The 24,091-nt window shown below is 44.1% G+C and overlaps 1 protein-coding gene across 1 annotated transcript in view; it reads right to left on the bottom strand.

Moving 5' to 3' along the window:
* Stk32b (serine/threonine kinase 32B) overlaps nt 1–24,091 on the bottom strand; it is a 232,282-nt gene that overhangs the window by 60,614 nt on the left and 147,577 nt on the right. Inside the window, exon 4 of the mRNA XM_050140759.1 lies at nt 19,472–19,645. Coding sequence (XP_049996716.1) covers nt 19,472–19,645 — 174 coding nt within the window. The remainder of the gene's footprint in view (nt 1–19,471; nt 19,646–24,091) is intronic.

Genomic DNA, 24,091 nt, shown 5'->3' with positions numbered 1-24,091 from the left:
TGCATTTGCTTCTCAAGCTTTGCAGACAAGGAACCTGATATCAACTTAAACAAAGACAAGATGACCCATGTCATCTGCAAAAATTTCAAGTGTTCCTGTTTGTTACAGGACATCATAGAGGCTTCCGGGAGGCCAGATACATCACTGCTAGGGCAGCTACCACATGGGGTCAGATGACCGGGTCACCGTGCTTCTCCCCACACTAGCATGTTGCTTGATCTTCAGAGGCCCTGTCTTTCTTTCATGTGTCATCTCACCTCGTGGCCTGTTACCTGGGAATGTGTTCTACACACATTCCACTTTATAAGGAAGAAAACAAGAGCCCAAGAGATCAATAGGCTTGCTCCTGTAACATGGAGAGCAAGTGGCAGAGCCCTGCTCCAGCCCATTGAGGAATATTTCACTCTTCTGTCTTCCTTGTTACTCTCCAGGATAGGGGGAGGGGGGTCAGATGGGCCGAGCTGTGCTGGGGCACACCTGCATCTCAGTACCAGTGTGTTTCCTTTCTCTTATTAATCTTCACAGAAACTCTGAGGACTAGGGAAGGGAAGTAGATCCGGATGGAAGGAATTGAGACAGGTTTCCTCAGGGAGAAGGGCTAGAGTGTGGCTCATCAGGACCTGTTCCCTGCAGTGGGTCTCTCAGTCCCGGCCATCACACTTGCTTTCCACTGATAAGTAATTCAGGAAATGAATGTGGCCTGTGAACACACATCTTTTTTTTTGTGTATATTGTGTGTGTGTGTGTGTGCATGGACACACAGGCACACGTGAAGACATACATGCATAGGCCAAAGACTGTCACTAGGGTATCTTCCATAGTCACCCATCTACTTCTTTGGGACAGGGTCCCTCACTGATGGGACTATATTGGCTGACCAATGAGCCCCAGGGATCTTTCTGTGTTCCCTCCCCTGGTGCTGGCTTTCTAGGCAATGCCTGCTTTTTATGTAGGTCTGAGGATCTGAGCTCTGGTCCTCATGCTTATGCACCAAGTGCTTGGCGGATGAAGACATCTCCCCAGCCCCTACACACACATCCCACAGAAGTAAACCTAGGCAGGGGGACACATTAAGAGACTGCCCATAGCAGCTGCCCTCCCACACTTTCTGCAAACAAATTGGTGAGGGTGCAGGGCTGAGTCAGCTGCCTCTAGAGCTGCCCGGGAAAGTCCCCATCTCAACAGCTTGAGTCTCGGCAGCTCACCTCAGAGACGGGCGAGCAAACACTCAAGCTCCAGTGAGTCACTAATTGATCCCTATCGGAAAATGAGTAATAGTGTCCACATCGATGATAAGCCCCTCTTAACTCTTCAATCTGCCACAGGAAATCTTGATAAGTTCCACTTATTGCTGCTCGCCACAGGAACGTGCATCTTCATGCGTGAACCAAGATTTGTCACACATAGAAGTCGCTCCTGCCCCGCAGCCCCTTTCCCCATGGCACAGTGGGCATGGGCTTCTTAACCATGCACGTGAACCCAGCGAGTGGGGAAGCTAAGGGGTTGTAAAATACAAGTAAGCTGTATTCAGGGTTTCATTTAGAAAAAACCTAGAGGGTTTTTTTTTTTCCTCACCAAAATGAGCTCATTTCTAAAAATATCCAGAAATTACTGTGTGCAGTGGTTTTATCCTGGCAAATAGAAAGCACAAATAGTTCTACTTGTGGCCTGAGGTAGGAGTCACATGTGTAAATATGTAATTTTTCTAGAAGCATGCAAGGCCTGGTACACAGAGGGAGGGGGAGGATATCCCTCAGGAGAGTTTGGGGAGGCTACCTTTTGAAAGTTGTATTTTCCTTTCCGGGAAGATTCGATGGAAGTGGCTATGAGAACTCTCAAACAAGGGGACACTTAAGGGTGCGTGCGTGGTGGAGACTGGAGGCCTGTTTTTATGCTCACTGTGGTTTCTTGACCTCTTTCTCTGGGTCTTTCGGGAGGTGGAGCTATGGGGCTCACATTTATAAGGACAATCCTACAACTCTGGGAGAACCTGGAGGGCTAGATTTGAAATAATTTTTAAGTGTCGTTTAGATTAAGAACTCAAGCTGCTTGTGTATGACTTTATGCTCCAATCTTGGCACTGCTCCATTTCATCACCGTTTCTCAGAAGGGTCAGTGAATGCTTTAGGTCGCCTTTTTCTTTTCTTTTCTTTCTTTTCCTTTTCCTTTTTTTTTTTTTTTTTTAAACAACAGGCTCTTTTATTACATTTGTTTCAGTCAAGTTCCTGCTCTCTTGAATTCATCAAACAACCACAGCAAATTGTTCTTTGATAGTTTAATGGGATCAGGAGGTAAGAAGGAAACTAAGAGGTCATCCTGACATCCTTTGAGAGACAGGGACGAGGCATTTCAGTTTTGTTTCATGAACACGGGGGGGGGGGGGGGTGTGTGCAAGCGACATTTTCTAGGACTCGAAGTGTTCGAGTTTGGTTTTGAGTCAGGAGGATGTGTGGAGCAAGGGCTGAGTTGATCTGTCCTGTTAATTCATGTGACTAGAGAAAGGGCCTCTGCTTGCTCCACGGGCATAGAGAGAGGAGGAGAGATTCTTTGGGAAAATGTCACATTGCCTGTATATATACCAGGAGGCAGTTTGGCTCCTTAGAAATGGTGATTATCTAATTAGCTAGAAAAATTGAATTCTTCTATGTTAAATAACAGGTCAAACACCTCAAAGGGACAAATCTCACACAGCAAAACCCACAGTTAACATCTGCCACAATTAAGCACATCAATATTGTAACAAAAGGACAGTTACAAAGGAAGCTTAGAATCGCTTCTACTTCCATAATTCTTTGCCAGAGAGAGGAGTGCTACCGTGACATATTTCATTTTCATAATCCTGAAAAGCACATCATTTTCTCTTGGCCTCAAAAATCTCAGGGTAGGCTTTGCGGCTAGCTAAGGTCATGATTCTAGCACCAAGGCTTTGTGTTCCACTAAAGCACAGTCCGTATCTTAGCTAGGGTTTCTTTTGCTATGAAGAGACACCATGACCTATGAAGGAAAACATTTAATTGGGGGTGTGTGGCTGACAGTTTCAGAGGTTCAGTTCCTTATCATCCTGGCGGGAAGCATGGTGGGATAAGGCAGACATGGTGCTGGCCACAACTTGATCAGAAGGCAACAGGAAGTGGACTATGACACTGAGGTATCTTGAGCATAGAAAACCTCAAAGTGCCCCCCACCCCAGTGACACACTTCCTCCAATAAGTCCGTACCTACTCCAGCAGAGCCACACCTCCTAATAGTGCCATTCCTTGTGAGCTTACGGGACAATTACATTCAAACTACCACAGTCTGCCTTGAATCTCTGAAGAGACACACCCACCACCAAAGGCATGGATTCTTAGTCCCTTACCAGAGACAATCATAGAACCAAGCAGGGCATATTCTCATGTTTGTGGGTGCACATGTATGTTCATGCATGTGGATGACAAGATTGACATTGCATGTCTTTCTTGCTCTCTCTCTCTCCTCTCTTTCTCTAATCAAGGCATTGGTTGATCTAGCAAGCCAACTTCTTCTGGTGATCCTGTCTTTGCCTCCTGGTCCCTAGAACTACAGGCAGGCTACCACACTTACATGACTTTTTACATGGGTATTGGTCATCTGTAGTCAGTATTCATGATTTGTGCACAAGTGCTTTACCCACTGACTTATCTCCCTGACCTCTAACCTTGAGTTTTAAGACTGGGTCTCTCACTGGGAGCTGGGACTCTGATTTGGCTAGGCTGGCTGGCAAGTAAGGTTCAGTTCAATCTCCCCAAAATGGGAATTGTAAGTGTGAGCTTTTATATGTGGGCTCTAGAGATCTAACTGAAGTCCTATGCATCTCCACTCTCTAGCCATTATGGAAACACCAAATGAACTTCTCCAAACCCCTGGGCTTCCTGCATCAGTGAGATCCCCACCCACACCATTTCCTATTTTAGAGAATCACCATGCTTTCGTTGTCGTCCTATTCAATATTCGTACACTGGACATGGCTGGTCTAAAGACTGGTATGGCTACCCCACTTCTGTCACCAAGCAATGTGGCCTTAGATTAAGCACCTCACGGTGTCCCCTTCAAGTCTTTTTTTTCCAGATAACTGAATTGTGGCATATTTGGCCAAGAAGTATTGGGAATAGGCTATCTGTGGTTCCCCAGGAAGGTTCTTCTGATCTCCAGCAGGACCCTTTGCCTTCTCTTCTCCAAGGTGGAAGGGATGTCCCTCTCCTTCTGCCATCTTTCACACAGCAGTCTGAATAAGCCTGTGAGAAGCAGCCAGCATGAAACCATATTGCAAGCATAGATCTAATCACAGCACTCCTCTGTGGAAACCTAGCAACAGCTTTCTGCTTTCAGGCTAGAAGCTGAGGTGATAAATTCTGCTACTATCTCGCTCACCTCCCCCATGCCGCCTGGCCCGTTCTACTCTCTGTTTGCACCCACTGCTTCAGTCATTCTGCTGTTTTTGTTGTTACTGAGGCATACTAGGCAAACTTCCATCACAGAACCCCCACAATGCTGTCCAGAAACATTATTCCCCGAGTGATGTACCTCATCTCTCACTCCTCCAGCTCTCAGCCATGTGTCCCCATCTCAATGTTCTGAAAGCTTTCTGTAAACAAATCAGACCTCCATCTATGAGTCTTCCATCACTATGAATTTCTTAGCAAGTATTGCCATTTGAGATAATATAAACATACATTATCTCTCTTCCCTTCTACAAGAGTATATTCACCAAGGAGGCAGGAATATAATCATTTTTCACTTCTATATTGTTAGCCTGGCATGGGATAGGGTTCTGGTAAGCCACTAGTAAGTAGACAAATAGATTCATGAGTGGATAGATGGGTAGATGGATAGATGGATGAATGAATAAGTAGATAGAGGGATGCCTGTATGAGTAGATAAATAGATGGATAAATGGATGGATGGATGTATAGGTATATGGATAAATATGTGGGTAGGTAAATGAGCGGATGGATAAACAGATAAATAGAGAGATGAGTGGATGGATGGTGTGGGAAGTCCTTTTGTCTATGTGTTGCTATTATTGGTTAATAAATTGTTTTGGCTAGTGGCTTAAAAGAATAGAGGTAGGCAGGAAAACTAAACTGAATGCTGGGAGAGAGTAGGCAGAGTCAAGGAGGCACCATGGAGCAGCCAAAGGAGAAAGACGCACACTGCTAGCTTACTCATGGTAGGCCACAAGCCTCAAGGTAAAATATAAATTAATAGAGATGGGTTAATCAAAGATATAAAAGCTAGCTAGCAATATGCTTAAATGAATGTCCAAGCAGTAATTTAAATAATATAGTTTCTGTGTGATTATTTCGGGAGTCTGGATAGCCAGGAAATGAACAGGCAGCCTCTGCCTATAGATGGATGAATAGATTAGTAGATGAATAGATAGATTAATATGTGGATAGGTAGATTAGTACATGGATGGGTGATGGATAGATGGATGGATGCATAGATGAATACATGGATGAACAGGTGCATAAATAAGATGAATAGATGGATAGAGGGATGAATGTATGTGTGGACAAAGAAAGGTATGTGTGGATGAACTCTTTAGCCTTTCTGGCATTGGTCAGGATGCCATGTCCAGCACAAGGGAATTAATGTCAAGCTCCATCTTAGGAGTTGCCAAGCCTTAAAAATAAAAATATTTACCAGATTCCACTTCCCTCATCTCAGTCTCCTTCTGATTTGGAAAATGACTCCAACAACCCTTCTGACAATTGTTACAAGCTGAGGTCCACCCTTGGTCACCCTGAAGCCATGGTTCTGCATAAGGTGGCTTGAAGTACAAGTAAAAAAACATGCCCTGGTCCAAGGACCTGCCAACACTCTTGTTGGACCACTTCTCCCTTCTGGGAAGCATCTGCTACTAGTCAAAATGTTCCCCACAGTTCTGAGACTGGCTTTTCCATCAGCCTAGGCAAGTGGTATGCATACATAACACCCCACATCCTAGACTGTTGAGAGCACATTGACCCCCTCATCTCTTACGACCCACATCACCTCATCCTTGCACTCTGCTCACTTTTAACGTGGAGGTGTGAAATACTGCATCAGATTGCACACACGCTGCCACAAGTGTATATACACTTGTATACACACAGATGTGTGTTCTGGCACGTGGTGGTAAGAGCTTCAATATGGCAATTATTTTGGTAACCTCTGAAATTATTCCTTAAAAGCTGTATTTTCTCAAGTGCATATTTTCTCAGGGGAGGAGTCTAGTTGTCTCTGTCTGAAGTTTGAAGTTTTGAGATTTCCCCATCATGGTGAGATGGATGGCAAGGGTGAAGATGCAGAAGAGTCCACTTTGGGAAGGACTCATCTGTGGGGCGATCATAGCAATAAAGCTTTAGAAATTGTGTTCTTGCAGCACGGTGACATTTCAGAAAACGCTGACCTGCTTTGTGGCCACCTCGTCCTTTGTCTTCCTTCAGAACATCTTCTGTGAATTAGCCTCTAATTCATTGGGCTTTTGCAGAGATCTGTTCTCTGCTCCCACATTCTGCTCCCTGATTTCACCCACATCCTTTGTCGAGAAGTTGAGACCTGCCCTATTTAGAAAATTTATTATCTAACATAAACACTTCCTACCCAGTTGCAGATGCAATTTGTACCCAGGGGACGGTACAACCCTTCTAAGAATAAATTGGATTCTCATGTATCTCACTTCTCAGTCTTCACAAAGCCATAAATCTTCAGCGTGCTGGCCTGGAACAAAGGCACCACACCTGCTCTTTGAAATAAGTTACCCCCAAGAGACAATTGGAATCTCATCCTAAATGACAGTCCACATGACCTTCTTTTATATATATATGTTTTATTTTAAGTTGATATGACCCCAAACCACAGATAATCAGGAATACCTAGGGGGAGGTCTTCATTGTCATGATTGGACACTTGATTTCAGTACAATTTTGGGAGAGGTGAGCTACTAAGGCTATAAAAACAGGCCATGCCAGCTTTGTTTAGTGTTGATGAATTATTGTATCATTGTTGTTTCTTACAGGATGTATTCATAGCATGTATGGGTGGTTTTCATAAGAATATTTTTGAACCTAATATAATCTTCTCATTCCCCACTCCTCCTCCTTTTTCTCTTTTCTCCCTCCCTGGTCTCTTTTGTTTTGCTAGACACTTTTGCTTCTACTTCCACAGTATATACACATGGATGCTGTCTTGTATCTATATAAAACCTGAGAGGACCCTGAAACCCTGTCTTCCAATTCTGCATGATAATTTCCCATTGTTCCACTCTCCTGTGATGCCAGTTTTGTTTTACAGTTGAATCAGTTCCACTTCTCTATCCTCATTCCCGGTGATGGACATCTAGGCTGGTTTCATTTTTTGGCTCCTGTGAAAAGCACAACAATAAACTTGGGGTTTTAAGTACCTCTATGGTGTGCCCGGGCACCGTAATGCTGAACCCATGGCATTTCTAATTCTAGTTTTTGAGGAGGCTTTGTTTGCCCTGGAATTCATAATGACTGGACTAGATTACATCCCCACCCAGAGTGGATAACAGTTTCCTCATTTTCTTCCTCTCTCTTTTCTGATCCCAGCCTCATGCCACGCTATTTGTCATTTGTTTTATTCATTATGCATTCTGACTAGGGGTGAGGGACACTCCTGGTGTGGTTCCCCTGACAGCCAGAGACACCGAATAGGAGGATTCTCCTGTTTATCACTGACCTTAGTGAGGGCTCAGGACAAGCTATACAAAATGTGACATGCGGTCCGCATTAAACACTGCATCCTGCCCTCTTGGGGGCCCATTTCAAAGACAGCAAAATGGAGACACGGAGAGGCTGGGCAGTCCTCACTGGCTAAGCCAAGGCCACACACATGCCAGCGGGGCTGTCTGTCTAAAGTCTGCCCTTCTCCTTGGTCATGAGGGCCCATTTGCTCCGTCAGAGAGATGGCAACACGTTAAAGTGACGTTCAAAATAGAAGAGGCTGAGCAGGTGAACCACACAAAATCTCCCTGCAATCCTGATGCTCCAGGAAGCGGTTCCCAGGGCATTCGCCTTTAATAGGCAGGCTTTTTCTTTACGTAGCCAAACAATTGATAAGCTGTAATCTTCTCTGAGTTGTATAAAAAGATTAAACATCATCTGCCCGTGAACCCTAATCTCATAGTCTCTTCAAAGGATGTGCACAGTACTAGGCAATGTTCCCCTAGGAACATTATCAATTATTGGCTATCTTAAGAGGTGTTGTGATGACAGCCATAGGTTTGAAGCAAGCAGGACGGGAACCTTAAGACTCCATCCTAGTATGTGGAATTTGCAGGTTAAAGCTAATGAATATGCAAAAGGTGCTTGATTCTTAACAGGGCCTAAAGTCTTTTCAGAGCTAGCCTGCAATGACTTCTGCCACCATCAGCAAGCACATTCAGGCTGCTCAGAGAACATTTCCCTGGAATGCTTTGCACCAGCAGATGCCCTCTTTCCCAAGTAGGTAAAGCACACTGAAGGTGTCCTCCCTTCTCTGAAGTGCGCTTGATCCCCAGGGCCAAATCTTACCATTGCTACTGGTGTTCTTTAGGATCATGAGCTGGCTTCAACAGAACACTTCTGAACCACCCGAAATGGCTCTGAGCCTAGTCCGTGCTCAGTGAAACACTCAGGGTTGTCTCAGTACAGAAGGAGGCCACGTGTTTATGAGTGTGTGCATTTCCTTTTTTTTTTGGTTTTTGTTTTTTAGAGTTCCTATCATTCCTGCTTTTTTAAATTAATTAATTAATTTATTTATTTATTAAAGATTTCTGTCTCCTCCCCACCACCACCTCCCATTTTCCTCCCCCTCCCCCAACCAACTCCCCCTCTCTCATTTCCAATTCACTATCTGGCACACAGAAAGTGCTGTTAAATGCTGACTGACTGACTGGATGTGACCCTAGTATTTAGTTTACTGAGGAGTCTGCCCGGGAGAAAATCCTCTGCCTGAGCAAACAATGTCAATTCCTTGGGTCTCCTTAGGTCATTCACTCAAAGTGTATGCTTTTATCAAATAGCCACTGTGCTCCAGGACTTATGCTAGAATAATACTGAATATCTCCTCCTGGGATCTTAAAGTTCTGTTCATCTTCTATCCCCAGGGGTCTCTTAGGGAGAGCACTCCTTAAGGTACAAGCAGAGCCATTGTGGGCGCTCAAAGGCATGGCTGCTGCTTCGCTCTCTTGGGAGCAGCTGGGGTCTTCGTGATGCTCGATAGGGCTGTGATGCGACATTCTGTCTCCGTCTTACCTGCTCCTGGTCTATCCTGGCCTACACCGAGACATCAGGATCTAAGTCCTCAATGGCCCTGAGACTGCACAGATTCGGGGAAGAGATCATTTACTCCATACAATGAGCACAAGGAACAGTTTTAAGAAGACCCGAGCCTGGTCTACAAGAGCTAGTTCCAGGACAGGCTCCAAAACCGCAGAGAAACCCTGTCTCGAAAAACAAAAACAAAAACAAAAAAGAAGAAGAAGAAGAAGAAGAAGAAGAAGAAGAAGAAGAAGAAGAAGAAGAAGAAGAAGAAGAAGAAGAAGAAGAAGAAGGAGACCCGAGCTCTTTCCTTGAGCAAAGAGTGGTTGGGCAAGCAGGAGGATGAAGGATCACGTGTTCAAGACTAGTTTGTACCACACAGTGAGCTTCTGTCTCTGAAACACAAAGAATTCCTCTTGCTATCATCAAAGGTGGCTCAGTCAACAGAGGTATGCCCACCCGAGCATCTTTTTATCAAAAGTGGTGTGCTCAGACCCAGACCCCAGACCCAGAGGGTCTACAACAGAAGCTAACATGGTGAAATTCTTGTACCACAACCCTGGGTGACCAATCTCTAATACTCTGCTAGTCCTCCATCTTCTGTTCCATCTTCTCTTCTAACTTCCCCTCCCCCGTCCAACTCCTTCCTTCTCCCTCACCTCCGCTTTTGCTATTGCATGAAGGTGTACATGAAAACTTTAAAAAAAAAAAAAAGACAAATTGTCCTCGGACTTTGTTAAACACAGCAGCTGTCCTGTCCACTGCCTCCTGCTCCATCCTTTATCTGAGATTGTAACTGCAGCACTGAACTCAGCGCTGCGGATAAGCTCTTTGCCATCAATGTTTTCACTTCAGGCTCTGCTGCCTTCTATGACCAAGGATGCACTTTTGAAGGGCTCTCTTCTCAGCTCTTCAGACACACTCATCTGTAGGGATACTTTACAATCTAACAAATAAAGCTTGTCTAGAGATCAGAGTGCAGAGCTCAGCCACTCTTTAGCCACAGAGGCCAGGCAGTGGTAGCACACACCTTCAATCCCAGCTCTCCGGAGATAGAGAAAGAGGGAGCTCTGTGAGTTCAAGGTCACCCTGTTCTACATTAGATCGATCCAGTCTCGAAGAGAAACAGAAACACGTGGTGATGGCTCGCACCTTTAATCACAGTACTTGGGAAGTCACATTCCTTTAATCTCAGCACTAAGGAGGTGAAGATAGGAATGATTTGGCTGGATGGAGAGAAATATAAGGGAGGGGAGAGACAGGAGCTCAGATGCAGTCTGAGGGTTCAGTCTGAGGATTTGTAGAGACAGGATCGCCCCTTCAGTCTGAGCACTGGTGGAGGTAAAAGGTCTCTCTAGTGGCTGCACTGCTTCTCTGATCTCTTGGCTGTCACCCCCGAATATCTGACTCTGGGTTTTTATTAAAATTTGTGTTCAATTCTAATTCAATTTGATGCCCAACTTTTGGGATACAAATTCATGAAAAAGCCACTTGCCTGTGGCTTTACAGGCACTGGCATAGGCTGGCTGGAGCTATTACATGGCCAGAGTCACCTCCCTGCTGGCTAGATTTTCCTTTTTTCTCTCCTGGTGGGCTCTCCCTGGACCACCTTCTTGGGCTGCTGTCAGTCTAGGTGTGAAATCCTAGTAAGGATGGCAATCCATCTGGCTGCTACTGTTTTACGCATCAGCAATTAGTCTCACATCTTTACCATCATAGTTTGGTGAGAAAATTGGGAATTCATAAAGGGAAGAATTAGTTAAGAGAGAGCTTTTCCCCCACATTAAAAAATGGGAAATGCAATTATGATAGGGAGAGTAAGGTCTCTGCATGATTTTAGAATGGAACAAGTAGAAGAAGGGCTAAACAACTTTACTGGGAATTATGTAATGTTGTTAATCTTCATAATTCTCGGTTTATCTCTAAAAAAGTTGTTTGATATGAGTGCCAAGATACAGGCCTTAGAAAAACTTAATAATAACAGATCATAGAGATATTCAATTCCAGACAGAGGACATCAATGGAAAGTCAATTGCAACATTGCAATATAAGGTTTTCAAACAACCAACCTTAATAGATACAGTTAACATTTAGTAATTGCCAAATGATAGATATCCCCAAGACTCTGTAAGAACTAATTGGATTCCTATGGCAATGTTAGATTTAAGGAGATTCAAAGAAATGATAGACTCATATGGCATGCACTTATCATTTGTGAAGTAGATGTTAAACTCATGGTCAACTTGTAATAAAATTACACCTAAATACTGGAGAAACTTGGTTGCAGAAGTTTTGGAGCCTGGTTCACAAGTAAAATGGAGGAGCTGGTAGAAAGAAGAGGCTAAGACCATTGAACAATGGAGTAGAGATACAGATGTGGAAATCTCTCAAGATCAACTTCTTGGAGAAGAAGGTTATGCTAATATAAAATGGCAATCCCTGTATTATGGCCACATCCTGGCTTTGTGCTGTGCAGTAGCTTTGACTGCTTGGGACAGAATTGAAGAAGTAGGAAAGAAGATTGAGTCATTTACTCAAGTCATGCAGAGCCAAAAAGAAACCTTCATGGGTTTCTTACAAAGACTGACAACAGCAGTAAATAGAATGATACCAAATTCAGAAGCTAGACAAATAGTAATTGAATCTCTGGCTTTTGGAAAAGCTAATTCTCAATGCCAAAGGATAACTAGGCCTTTAAAGGCAAAACTAGCACCCATGAAGGAATGGATCTGACATACAATGAATATTGAATCTCATGACCATGATGATGTTTGGATAAGAGAGGTGATTTCCAGAGGTTTGAAGAAATACCAAAATGGCAAGTATTTTATCTGTGGCAAACAGGGTCACCTTAAAAGGAATTGTAAACAGGGTGTTCCTAGAAATAATGTTTTTTTCTAAGCATAATCCAAACAGAATACCTTTCCCTTCTGGATTATGCAGATGGTGTGGCAAAGGTAGTAGGCATTGGACTAATGAATGTAGATCAACAAGGTGCGTTCAAGGTAACTCTTTGCCATTAAGAGATGCCTTTGAAGGGCCTCTTGCAGTTCAGGATTGGTTCAGTCATTTTCTGTCATCTTGGAGGAAACTCCTTCTCAGAGCAATTAAAGAACCTAATTCCAATTGTTAAAAAATAAGCAAATAAAAACCCTACTGCTCTGGATGATAGAAGAGCTTTAGGAGAAAAAAAATTAGGAGAAATCATAAATCAAAATTTATAAAGACTAGATTTTGAACCTCCCCAAAGTTGGGGCAGGATTTTGTTTCTGTTTTGTCAGGAGAATAAAGGCATTCAGCTAAGGCATCCAAAGACCACTGAACTAATGAGACATCTGAAGAAAAAGGACAAATCATTCAGAAAAAAGTCCCAAGAAAAAGAGTAAATTAGCCTATTGGTATATCACATTTTCAATTATAAAATTATAAAATTTTATAAATCTTCCCAAATGTTTGTCCCTTCTGTTCTCTACAGACATAAAATGAAATTGGTCTTTCTGTAGTGCCAGTCCCTTTAAAGATTAAAGCTGACTTTGGAGTTGGAGTGTGTGTCTCTCTCTTTCTCTAAACTCAAGCATGCTTGTTAAAATAAAATCCAAAATCTCTGTCTCGTGTCAGAGGAGCCTCCTGATATTGGACAGAAGAAAAACCAAAATTAAGGGACTATTTTATTGCCACTAATCTCGTAATCCTTTGATCTTATTTAGACTCTTTAATAGCATTTCTTAAGATTTAAATATTATCTCAAAATTTATAAGATTAATATACATATATTTTAAACTTTTTTCTTGATATTGATGATCATATAGAGTACTAACTAATTCTAGAATAAGGCTTCATCTACCTTCTTGTATATGATTTTGGGTTTGAGTCTCTATCAGTTTTCTGCACTGAATCAGGACCACATCTAACAGAGACCTTTGAAGTCTCCAAAAGGAGGATGGTAACACACAACAGGGATTCCTCCAGGACTATGATAACACCAGTAAGCTGAACAACACTACCTAAAGAGAGCTTTGGACTACAAACTCCTCAGAACAACTTCAAGGTGGCTAGCAGAAATGATTCAGCCTCGCAGACAACTCTATCTGGGACTTGAGGAAAGCCCTGCACTTTCCCATTATGCAGAGACTGGACAACAAATGATACAATTACCTCTCCCGTGATTTGTCAGTTAACTCACATTTTTCTTTTCAGGATCACCTAAAGAGTCCATTAGCCCCAGATAGTAGGAAGTAAATTTAAGATACCCTGAGATACCATCTTACATCTCTCAGAATGGCTAAGATCAAAACCACAAATGATAGCTTATGCTGGAGAAGGGAAACGCTCATCCATTGCTCGTGAGAATGAAAACTTGTACAACTGCTTTGGAAATCAGTATGGTGGTTTCTCAGAAAATTAGGAATCAACCTACCTCAGGATCCAGCAATACCACTCTTGGACATATACCCAAAAGATGCTCAATTATACTACAAAAGCATTTGTTCAACTATGTTCATAGCAGCATTATTTATTTTTTATTATTATTAGTTTTTTTGATTTTCGAGACAGGGTTTCTCCGTAGCTTTTTGGTTCCTGTGCTGGAACTAGCTCTTGTAGACCAGGATGGCCTCGAACTCACAGAGATCCGCCTGCCTCTGCCTCCCGAGTGCTGGGATTAAAGGCGTGCGCCACCACCGCCCGGCTAGCAGCATTATTTTTAATAGCCAGAACCTGGAAACAACCTAGATGCCCCTCAACTGAAGAATGGAAAAAGAAAATCTGGCAATTTACACATTAGAGTACTACTCAGAGATAAAAAACGACATCATGAATTTTTATGCAAATGGATGGAATTAGAAAACACTATCCTGAGTGAGGTAACTCAGACCCAAAAAGATGAATATGGTATATACTCATTCATAAGTGGATACTAGCTATAAACAAAGCACATTGAGCCTATAGATCATGATCCTAGAGAAGCTAAGTAATAAGGTGAACCAAAGAAAAAATATATAGACCCACTTGGAAATTACAAACAGATAAGATCACCTAACAAAATTGGGAGCATGGGGGTAAGGGGAGAAGGAAGGGTAAAAGGGGAAGACAAGGAAAGAAGGGGAGGATTGAGGAGAACTTGAAGGAATGGGATAGTTGAGGTGGAGGAAGGACAGAGATGAGAACAAGGAAAGAGATACATTGGTTGAGGGAGCCATTATAGGGTTAGCAGAAACCTGGCTCTAGAGAAATTCCCAGGAATCCATAAGGATGGCCCCATCTCAGACCCTAAGCAACAGAGGAGAGGGGCCCAATCTTGACTTGCCCTGTAGTCAGACTGACGAATATCTTAAATATCACTACAGAACCTTCATCCAGCAACTGATGGAAACAGAGGCAGAGACCCACAGTGGAGCACTGGACTGAGCTCCCAAAGTCCAGTTGAAGAGTGGAAGGAGTGAGAATACGAGCAAAGACGTCAAGACCATGATGGGGACATCGACTGAAACAGTTTACCTGAGCTAATGGGAGCTCACCAACTCCAGCTGGACTAAGAAGGAACAAGCATAGGACCAAACTAGTCCCTCTGAATGTGGTTGACAGTTGCATGGCTGGGGCAGACTAAGGGGCCACTGGCAGTGGCACTGGGATTTATCTCTACTGCATATATCAGCTTTTTGAGATCCTATTCTCTTTCAATGCATTCCTTGCTCAGCCTAAATATAGTAGGGAGGGTCTTGGACCGTCCACAAAGCAATGTGCCTTACCCTCTCTTAGGATTAGATGGGGGTGGGGAGGGAGGGTATGTGGAGGGAATGGGAGGTGGGGAAGGAATGGGAATTTGGATTGGTATTTTTTTTAAAAAAATCTAATAAATCAAAAAAAAAAAAAGGAATACAATGCCCACATTCCCAAGAGGTGCAGTAAGTGGGTTTTGGTCTTTCATAAGGTTATGGATATTCATCATTGCTTAGGGGGTTTGGCTACAAGTTGTTATTGGTAACGGTCAAGAAAAAAGCTAAACAAAGGAGATTAGATTCAGGGTTCTTGTCTTGAAAAGAAAAAAGAAGATACAGATACGATAGGATAAAAGGGTAGATTTTTGAACTTACTATGAAAAGAATAAAAAAAGAATATAGATAAGATAAAAAGGTAGATTATTGAATCTACTTTTAAAAAGTAACTACTAGTTTTAAATGTTTTACACTGGATTGGACTTTTGTATATTGTATACAAATTTTGTATATTGATACAAATTTGAGATTAATTTTATTAGAACACACTGTACATACATTTCTGTTCTTGTTCAAGGTATTGTATCTATTCAGCTCATTTAAAAATGTAATGCAAATTTCTAGTCCTTGAAAGTTATTTATTTATTTATTTATTTATGGCTTTTTGGAATAGGGTTTCTCTGTGTCGCTTTGGTGCCTGTCTTAGAACTAGCTCATGTAGACCAGGCTGGCCTCAAACTCACAGAGGAGATTTGCCTACCTCTGTCTCCTGAGTACTGGGATTAAAGGCATGTACCATCACTGCCTGGCCTTACAAGTTATTTTTTAACAACTACTTAAGATAATAATGAAATTCAAGTTAGTAATTACCTATTGCAATCAAAGTTGTAGTCATATTAGGTGTGCTTTCAAGGTCAAGCATATATTTTAAATAGACAGGTCATCTTTAAACACTTCTGAGATATACATAATATGGCACTTAAGATGTTTTAATAGCATAAGTTCTTTTATTTATGACAATAAGACATGTCTGCTCCTGGCAGCACTAATTCATTTCAAAGAAGAAAATGGGCATTGAAGAAACTCCATATGGACTTTATGTTCTTTGTGGCAGAAGTTAGCCACTGGTCAAGAGAATGCCCTTACTTTGACTGCTGACAGTATACTGTCCAAATCAAACAAGCAGAACAGAAAAGAAAGAGACTGCAGAACCTTGCCAAGACAAGGTAGGACAGTCCTTCAAATATCCTGCTTCATTGAAAAGTCTGTTGAATATTCTAGACCTGTAGGCCAAAGATGGATGCACCAACATTGCAGAAGAACCTTGGGTGACTGTCCCGGCAGCCTGCTGTTTATGTCATTTCTCAGATTTTGGAAGTCACTTGCTTGCACTTCCTGCCTACTCAGTTAATATTGTTTCCTTCCTGGGTCTCTGAGGGAGTTGAAGACTAGATAGTTATAATTTCCCTTGTTTACCAGATTCAGAAAAGAAACCCCCTAAAGAGGTATAAAATATATAAGATTGAAAGACATCAAAAGACAATTTGGATGGTAATGCAAGTTATAATAGAAAGTAAATTAGTACAAGACTTTGGACTCACCAAGGTGGGATAAATAATGGAGTATTTTCACTCAGTGTGTCAAATGCAAATGAACTAGACACTGTTGACATATGTATATATTGTTTATAGTTATTATACTTATTGTATATAGTTTTTCTTACAATAGTTTTGTTTTAGACAAAAAGGGGAAATGTAGTGATATTTTGTTTGTAATCTAACAAATAAAGCTTACCTGAAGATCAGAGTATAGAGATAAGCCATTCATTAGCCACAGAGGCCAGGGAGTGGCGGCTTACACCTTCAATCCCAGCATTCTGGAGATAGAGACAGAGGGACAGAGGGACAAAGTTCAAAGCTACCCTGTCGTACATTAGACTGATCCAGTATCAAAGAGAAACAGAGCCATGTGGTGGTGGTTCACATCTTTAATCCCAGCACTAGGGAAGTAGAGACAGGAATAATAAGGCTGGGTGGAGAGAGGAATATAAGGGAGGAGGAGACAGGAGTTCAGATGCAGTCTGAGGTTTGGTAGAGACAGATGCAGTCTGGGGATGCAGTCTAAGGACTTGTAGAGACAGGCTCGCCCCTTCAGTCTGAGGATTCGGTAGAGGTAAAAGGTCTCTCTAGTGGCTGCACTGGTTCCCTGATCTCTCAGCTTTTATCTCCTAATATCTGACTCTGGGTTTTTATTAAAAAGGCAGTGGTAGCACACGCCTTTAATCCCAGCACTTGGGAGGCAGAGGCAGGCCTCTGTGATCTCTGTGAGTTTGAGGCCAGCCTGGTCTATAAGAGCTCGCTCCAGGATAGGCTCCAAAGCTACAAAGAAACTCTGTCTCAAAACAACAACAACAACAACAACAAAAAAGTACAATTAGACTTATTTCACTCATCTTTCCTGTTTCCTTGATGAAGTAGCATTAGTATTAGTTTTAATTAGTAATATTTGGAGCTGGGTCTCAATTTGTTGCCCTGGGTGGCTAAGCCCTGGCTAGCTATATTAACCAGGTTGGCCTTGAACTCAGAGATTTGTTTGTTTCTGCCTCCTGAGTGGGATCAAAGGTATATGTCACAAAACATGGCAATTTTTTTATGTACATGTCTATATATGCATACATAGGCATGTGTGTGTGAGAGTTGGTTTTCTCCTTATACCCTGTGGGTCCCTGGAATTGAACTCAGTTTGTCGTGTTAGCAGAAAGCATCTTTATCTAGTCAGTCATCTCAGGGGACTTCCATTTGACTTTCAGACTGTAAAGCTGGAAGATTTCCCCAGCCACCTGATAGCCCTTCCTTGTTAAGAGCCAGTGGGGAGCTAATAAGCACTGGGTGGGGCTTACGGACTCTAAGGTGTCCTAGGCAACCTCTGAGCTCACTGTCTCTCTTCCTGGCTCAATCCATTCCCACCGAAGTCTCTGGTGTTTCCTGCTTGGGGAATGAAGAGCAGCACCTGGCTGTCCCCACTGGACAGGCAGAATTCTTTTTCAGCATTTGGTGTACATCTATGTGAGCCTGCAGCCTTATAACAACAGGATTGCACCTAGCTAGGGCCCTGTGCATCAACCCAGCTCCTCCCTGCTACTCTCTTCTTGAGACTCTCCTTCAGTTTGCTGCCTGCCAGGAGTGGGGGCAGCTGGGCAACACCAAGGCCGCCCCTGATCCTCAGTACTTCCTGGAGGTCACCAGCCACTGCCTTTTATTTTAGCCTTTACCCCCTTTCCTCCTTCCACAGAAACTGCTGTGTATTGCTGAGCATTGTGGGGATTTTGTAGTGTCTAGCAGTTTTGGCTTCCTGAGAATTACAGCTATTTTTTTTTTTTTTAAAGTCTGCTGTCCTGTGGCATTTACCCATCCACACATTCCGGGTTCCCTAGTGTCTTGTGATGGCCTCATTCAGTTTTCTCCATCCTTATGAATTTGTCATTTAAAAAACAAAACAACAAAAAACCCTTCCTTCCTATCATTTAATTGGGATTTTGAAATCAAGAAAATGTAGAGGGTAGAGAGATGTGTGTGAATGAGTTAGGGTGGGGGTCCTGTGGGCGGCGGGGTATGTGTGTAATCTGCCTTCATGAACAAGAATTCCAAGTCCTTGCCTTTGCCAGGTTTTTAACTAAGACTTTTTAGATAAGAAAAGGATCTCAGGGACACAGTGTGACCACAGGTGACCACATTTAAAGCCCTCCCTCCAGTTCCTCCCTATGGTCCTAAGAAGATATCACGAATCCAACCACTACTTTCCTGAGCCCCTCCTGAAACTGCCGCTGCTGCAGACAAACTCACATCTTCACTGAGAGGGGACTGGGGACAGGCAGGAAGATTAAGGTCCCCCACAGAGGCAAAAATGCCAAGCTTTTACCTGAAGTCCAAGACCAGCACTGACTGCCCGAGAGGGAGAAAGTCTCTGCAAGACGCAGCACTGATGGCAAAGGACAGAAAGAGTGGACTCATCGCTCTGACTCCCAACGAGGGCAATGCCACGTCCCTGTTGATCCGATGCCCCTAGAGCCCATTTATTCATCCTTTTTTCCATTTGATTGTTTGGAGTGGTCTTCCTGGGTGTCTGACAGTCCCTTCTGTGATACATCCCAGCTAGGAACTGATATGGAGTGAGAGGGACCTAAGGATTCAGAGCTAGATTCTGAGGTGTCCCAGGAAACCACTGATGTCACAATCTCTCCTCCAGGCTCAGTCACAAACACCTTGGGATAGAGAAACCAAGACAGCTACAGAATGGTGGACAGGCAACGCCATGGTCCATCTCCACTCAGGCAACATGGTGGTCTGCCGTCTGCTGGGAATGTAAAGGCAGTAGCAAAGCTATTCAGCCTTTTGCTGTCCCCAACACACTGCAGCATCTAAGCAACACCAGGACAAGTTTCTTCTACCATTGCTTCCCGTCAGCATCCCTTCCTCCTACCCGCAGTATTACCTGTGGATGATGTGGTACCTCTGCAGGTACTCCAGAGCCAGGGCCAGCTCACAGATGTACAGCTTCACAGCGCCCTCTGTGAAGTGCACATTCTGCTGCAGGTGGTAGCGCAGGTCCCCGCCCAGCAGCAGGTCCACCACCATGAACATGTCTTCTTCATCCTGGAAGGAGTACCTAGGAACACAGAGGGATGCAGGTTAGGGCCGGAGGCATCTCTAATGGCCTTAGGTCTGACTCCATTTTATAGTTAAGCAGGCTGGGGCCCAGAAGGATGCAAATACTGTGTAAGGCACATTGCTATGGGAACTCAGCAGACAGAAGGTTTTCCAATCCCACACTGCCTCTGCATTGTTAGGTCACTTCATTTCTTCACCAAGGCTAGTTTGAGACCCAACATTAATCCCCGTCTGGCAGACAGACAGCCTCTTAACTGGCTGGACTCTCCTATGCAAACACAGCTGGCTTTAGCCAGGCTTTAACCCCCCACACTAGTATAGCATGTAACTGGGAGGTTCCCCAAAGGCCCATGTGTTGGAGGCTTGGTGGCCAGCCTGAGGCATGACTGGAAAATGGTGGAACTTTAGGAGGTGTAGCCTAATGGAAGGAATGTTATGTTACTAAAACAGCGTTGAAACCACAGACTGGTCTCTGAAACGCTGGACTAATAACTTCTTCTTTAAAGCTGATCTGTGCAGACATATTGTCACAGCAGTGGGAAACTGATTGACACACTCTGTCGGGATTGGTGGTCCCCAGCTCCAAAGAGGAGTCCTCCTCCCCAGAAATCCCCACATCCTCTGCACATACTGCTGCTCCCCAGAGGGAGATCATTCCCAGAACCCCTGAGCACAGTGATAATCTATGACTCAAGTCCAGGCATTTAAGGTAACTGGCAGCTTTGGCTCCTGGCGCTTGGAATCTGGCCAGACCCTAACCTAATATTCACTAGCCAGTGATCACAGCCAGGTTCCCACTGACAGCTAGCACCAAGACCAGCCATGTATGAGCCGCCCTGGGTGTGAGGAAGCTCCCGCGAACCCCACAGAGAGTAGAAGAACTCAGGGAGGCCCAGCTGCCCACAGAATGTGAGCAGGAAGTATCTTGGTGTTTCTAAAGACTTTTGGTCTTGGCATGGAATTTAATTTTATCTTTGAACCTAAAGAAAACTTATTGAACTCATTTTTAAACACAAGGATAGAGCAGCCAGAACATACAATGTGGAAATGCTTAAGTTCAGAGATGGCCTCAGGGCATGAGGCGTGATAGACTACCCTAAGCCAATAGGTTTAGGGATGGTTAACAGCTATCATGTCCCCTAGCCAATAGGTTTAGGGATGGTCAACAGCTATCATGTTCCCTCTTCTTGTAAAGCCACTAGTACCATCACAGTGACTGTTTCCACAAACTCATTTAACATTTAAGGCCCGGCTTGTGAATACCATCCACATATGACTTTGAGAATTAAACTTTTAACACAAGAGTTTCAGGAACATGTTCACACCAAGCAGAACTGGAAGAGCCACCTGACTCTGTGTGTGTGTGTGTTCTTGTGTATCTGCTACTGTGGGGAAGACCTTAGAAGCCTAAAAAGGAGATGATGTTTTCCCTGTAAATTCAATTTGTATTCTAGGAGATGATGGACCGTGGAACATCACATTAGTGGCCAGTGCGCCCCAGACCTTGTGCTGTCCACTCACTGCTGGGCCGTCAAAGGGATCTCATTAAACATTCTATCAGAATCCTTAGGAGAAGCGATGCTAGTTTTCTGTGGGAAACATGCAGACAGGGACAAATTCTGAAGGAGACAGTTGAAATACAAAGAGAGCATCACTTAAGCAATAATTCAAGCTCGGGCCGTTTCTGGCTACAGATCTGTATTTTGCTCCAGGCCACAGACCCTGCTTCCCCCAAGGAGACTCAAAGTTTCTGCTGAGAACAGAGAGTGACCTTGTATCAGTCTCTGCTTTGTGCTATCCTGTGGCTCTGTGTCATTGTCCTTCTTGCTGCTCCTCGCACTAGAACGGCAATTATGCCCTCATCCCAGTGCTGCATCTTGTCATGGCAATGATGGGGCCGCCAGATGAGAGAGTGTGCTCTCACACAGTGACCCTGATCTTCTCAGAAGTCTGGAGGATTAGGCTCTCCTCTGAGCAGGGAGAGAACCAGGAGGTGTAAGGCCATTGCTAATCCTGGCCTGACTCCTGAGCTGGCCCGTGTGAAGAATGCAATGTTTGTCACTATGTGTGCACATATGTATGAAAACTAGAGTTTTAGAAAACTAGAGTCTTAGGTGTTGTTCCTCAGGTGCTATCTATCTCGGGCTTTCATTATTTTGAAGCTTGCTGGTTAGGCTAGACAGCAAGTCCCAGGGATCCCCACTCTCCACTCCCCAGTGCTGAGATTACAAGTGTGTAGCACCACATCTGGAGTTTTTACGCTGTTTCTGGGGATTGAGCTCAGGCTCTCATGCTTACACAACAAGTGTTCTTCTCAGCTGAGCCATTGTCATAGTTACTAGTTGATTATTATTTTTAAATATATTAATTTTCCCCACTTTGCGCCTAAGGAACAAATGACATAAAATTCACAGCACAAAATTAAAAATTAAAAAAAAAAAACAAAGAACAAATGAGAAACTTAAGAAAGTGGGGGCTGGAGAGGTGACTCAGCAGTTAAGAGACCCTCTGCTCAATTCCCAGCACCCACATGACCATTAACAACTGTAATTCCCGGTCCAGGAATCTGGTGCCCTCTTCTGGCTTCTGTGGGTATTGCACACACAGCACACAGCCATACATGCAGGCAGAACACTCATAAAATCATTTTTAAAAATTAAAAAGAAATTTAAGAAAAAGAGGTAGACAAACCACCCATAATTCATGCCCAAAGGTCTTTTCTGCTTGAACATAAAATGCATGAAGCCTCCCCAGAACCCAGAGCACAGAGAAACATGGACCATGTCTTAGCTCACAGTTGACAGGGAAACAGACGAACTGTTTAGGAAAAGCGTATATTTTTTGCTAAACTGTAACTTCACTCACAGGCTACAGTGTGACATTTGACAACGTACAATGATCAAATCAGGGCATTTGCATGTCTGTCACTGTGAACGTCTGCGTTTCTGTGTGAGAAGCAGAAATAGCCTCTTCTGACTATCTTGAAATGGACAACGAATGGCATGTGTTTTTCTTGGTACAGAAACCAGATGGAAATGGCTCCTACTCAGTTTGACTGAGATGATTCCGTTCCATTCGACAGCCGTAGCCTGGCATGGGTCATGCAATCTGTGAGCTCCGCTTCCATCACAGAGAACTGCCTGCCTCTGACCATGACCATAGTGCTGAGGCTGGGAACCACGGGCTGGGGCTCATGCGTGCTCTGGAGGAAGCTTTCTCTGATGAGTTGTGTGACTGCTTTGCATTCTGCTATAACAATGGTTCAGGCTGGCCTAGTGCAGAGAGAAGGAGTGGGGGAAAGGTCTGTGTCAGGTGCAGAGCGTGCTGTCCCTGTCGCTGTCTACAGGAACCCGCCCCGCTTGATGCATTCTTCACACAGAAGCCACAGGCTTGCACCAGTGTGAGCGACTTCCCTAGCATCTCCCCACAGTTTTCCTGCTCAGCTTGGGAGGCAGGGGTCACCTGGCAGTGAGCGCAACTGGGAAAAGGAGAAGCCTTGCTTGGCATCATCCCCCACTCTGTCACCATTTCCGGGACCATCTGCACCTGTCTATGTCCTGCCTGCTATCTTCCAGGTTATCACCTGCCCCCTGGAATGGAGTGGATTCTTATACAACTGCCATTTCCTGAGCTGCTGGTAAGTCCGTGTTAGAGCTGAGTAAGCCCTCTAGGATGCAGGTCTCCTTGGAGTCTCTAGAGCTGGACTCTCTATGGGGACAGCACATGGATACTCTCCTGCATCAGTCAGATCTGTCCCATCTCTGCATTTTACCTGCTCTTAAAGACACAGATCATCCTTCCACACTCATGGCCGTTAGACATGGACACAGCCACTGGTATCCACACATTTCCAGCAGACACACCCCAAGGCCAAGAAAGGCCTGAAAGTCCTAGGTCACTAGGTCACACGCGCCATGCTCCCCATCACCAACCCGGGCGTTGCTTATGAACCCAAAGCCAGCTTGCTAAGAGGCATGGCAAAAGCCCAGGGGGGAACCAGAGAAGGGCTTCCAGAGAAAAAGCCAAAGATAAAACCTAAGTCCAGCTGTCCCACTTACTCAGTGAGCAACCAAACCTACCTCTCCCTTGCCCAGGGCTGAGATCCAGTGATAGTGCCACAGAAAGAATGCTTTTAATAACAGGCAGAGTGTGGGAGGGACAGGAGACCACTGCAAGGAATTCAGATGTTCATCAATGGGAAGGCCCCCGAGCCATCTGCAACACATCTTTCCATAGTTTTCTTCCTGAGGCCTGGAGGGGGCACTGGGGATGGCCACCAAGAAACGGCAGCAGCCAGAGCAATCCCGGGTCTCAAAGGCTCCCCCAGCCCCGTATCATTACTACACGTCGTCAGCAAGAATGAAGCCCTGGGTGCTGTCTTGGGTCAGCTCACATCCCAACACCTCCTCTTAGGGTTCAGATGGAGGGGAGGCCTTACCCACTG

This window comes from Alexandromys fortis, unplaced genomic scaffold, assembly GCF_014885135.2.
Source record: "Alexandromys fortis isolate MF-2015 unplaced genomic scaffold, M_Fortis_MF-2015_v1.1 scaffold_7, whole genome shotgun sequence".
In the NCBI taxonomy this organism is placed as follows: domain Eukaryota; kingdom Metazoa; phylum Chordata; class Mammalia; order Rodentia; family Cricetidae; genus Alexandromys; species Alexandromys fortis.
The sequence above is the reverse complement of the archived record's forward strand: the minus strand, read 5'-3'. Positions and strand labels throughout refer to the sequence as shown.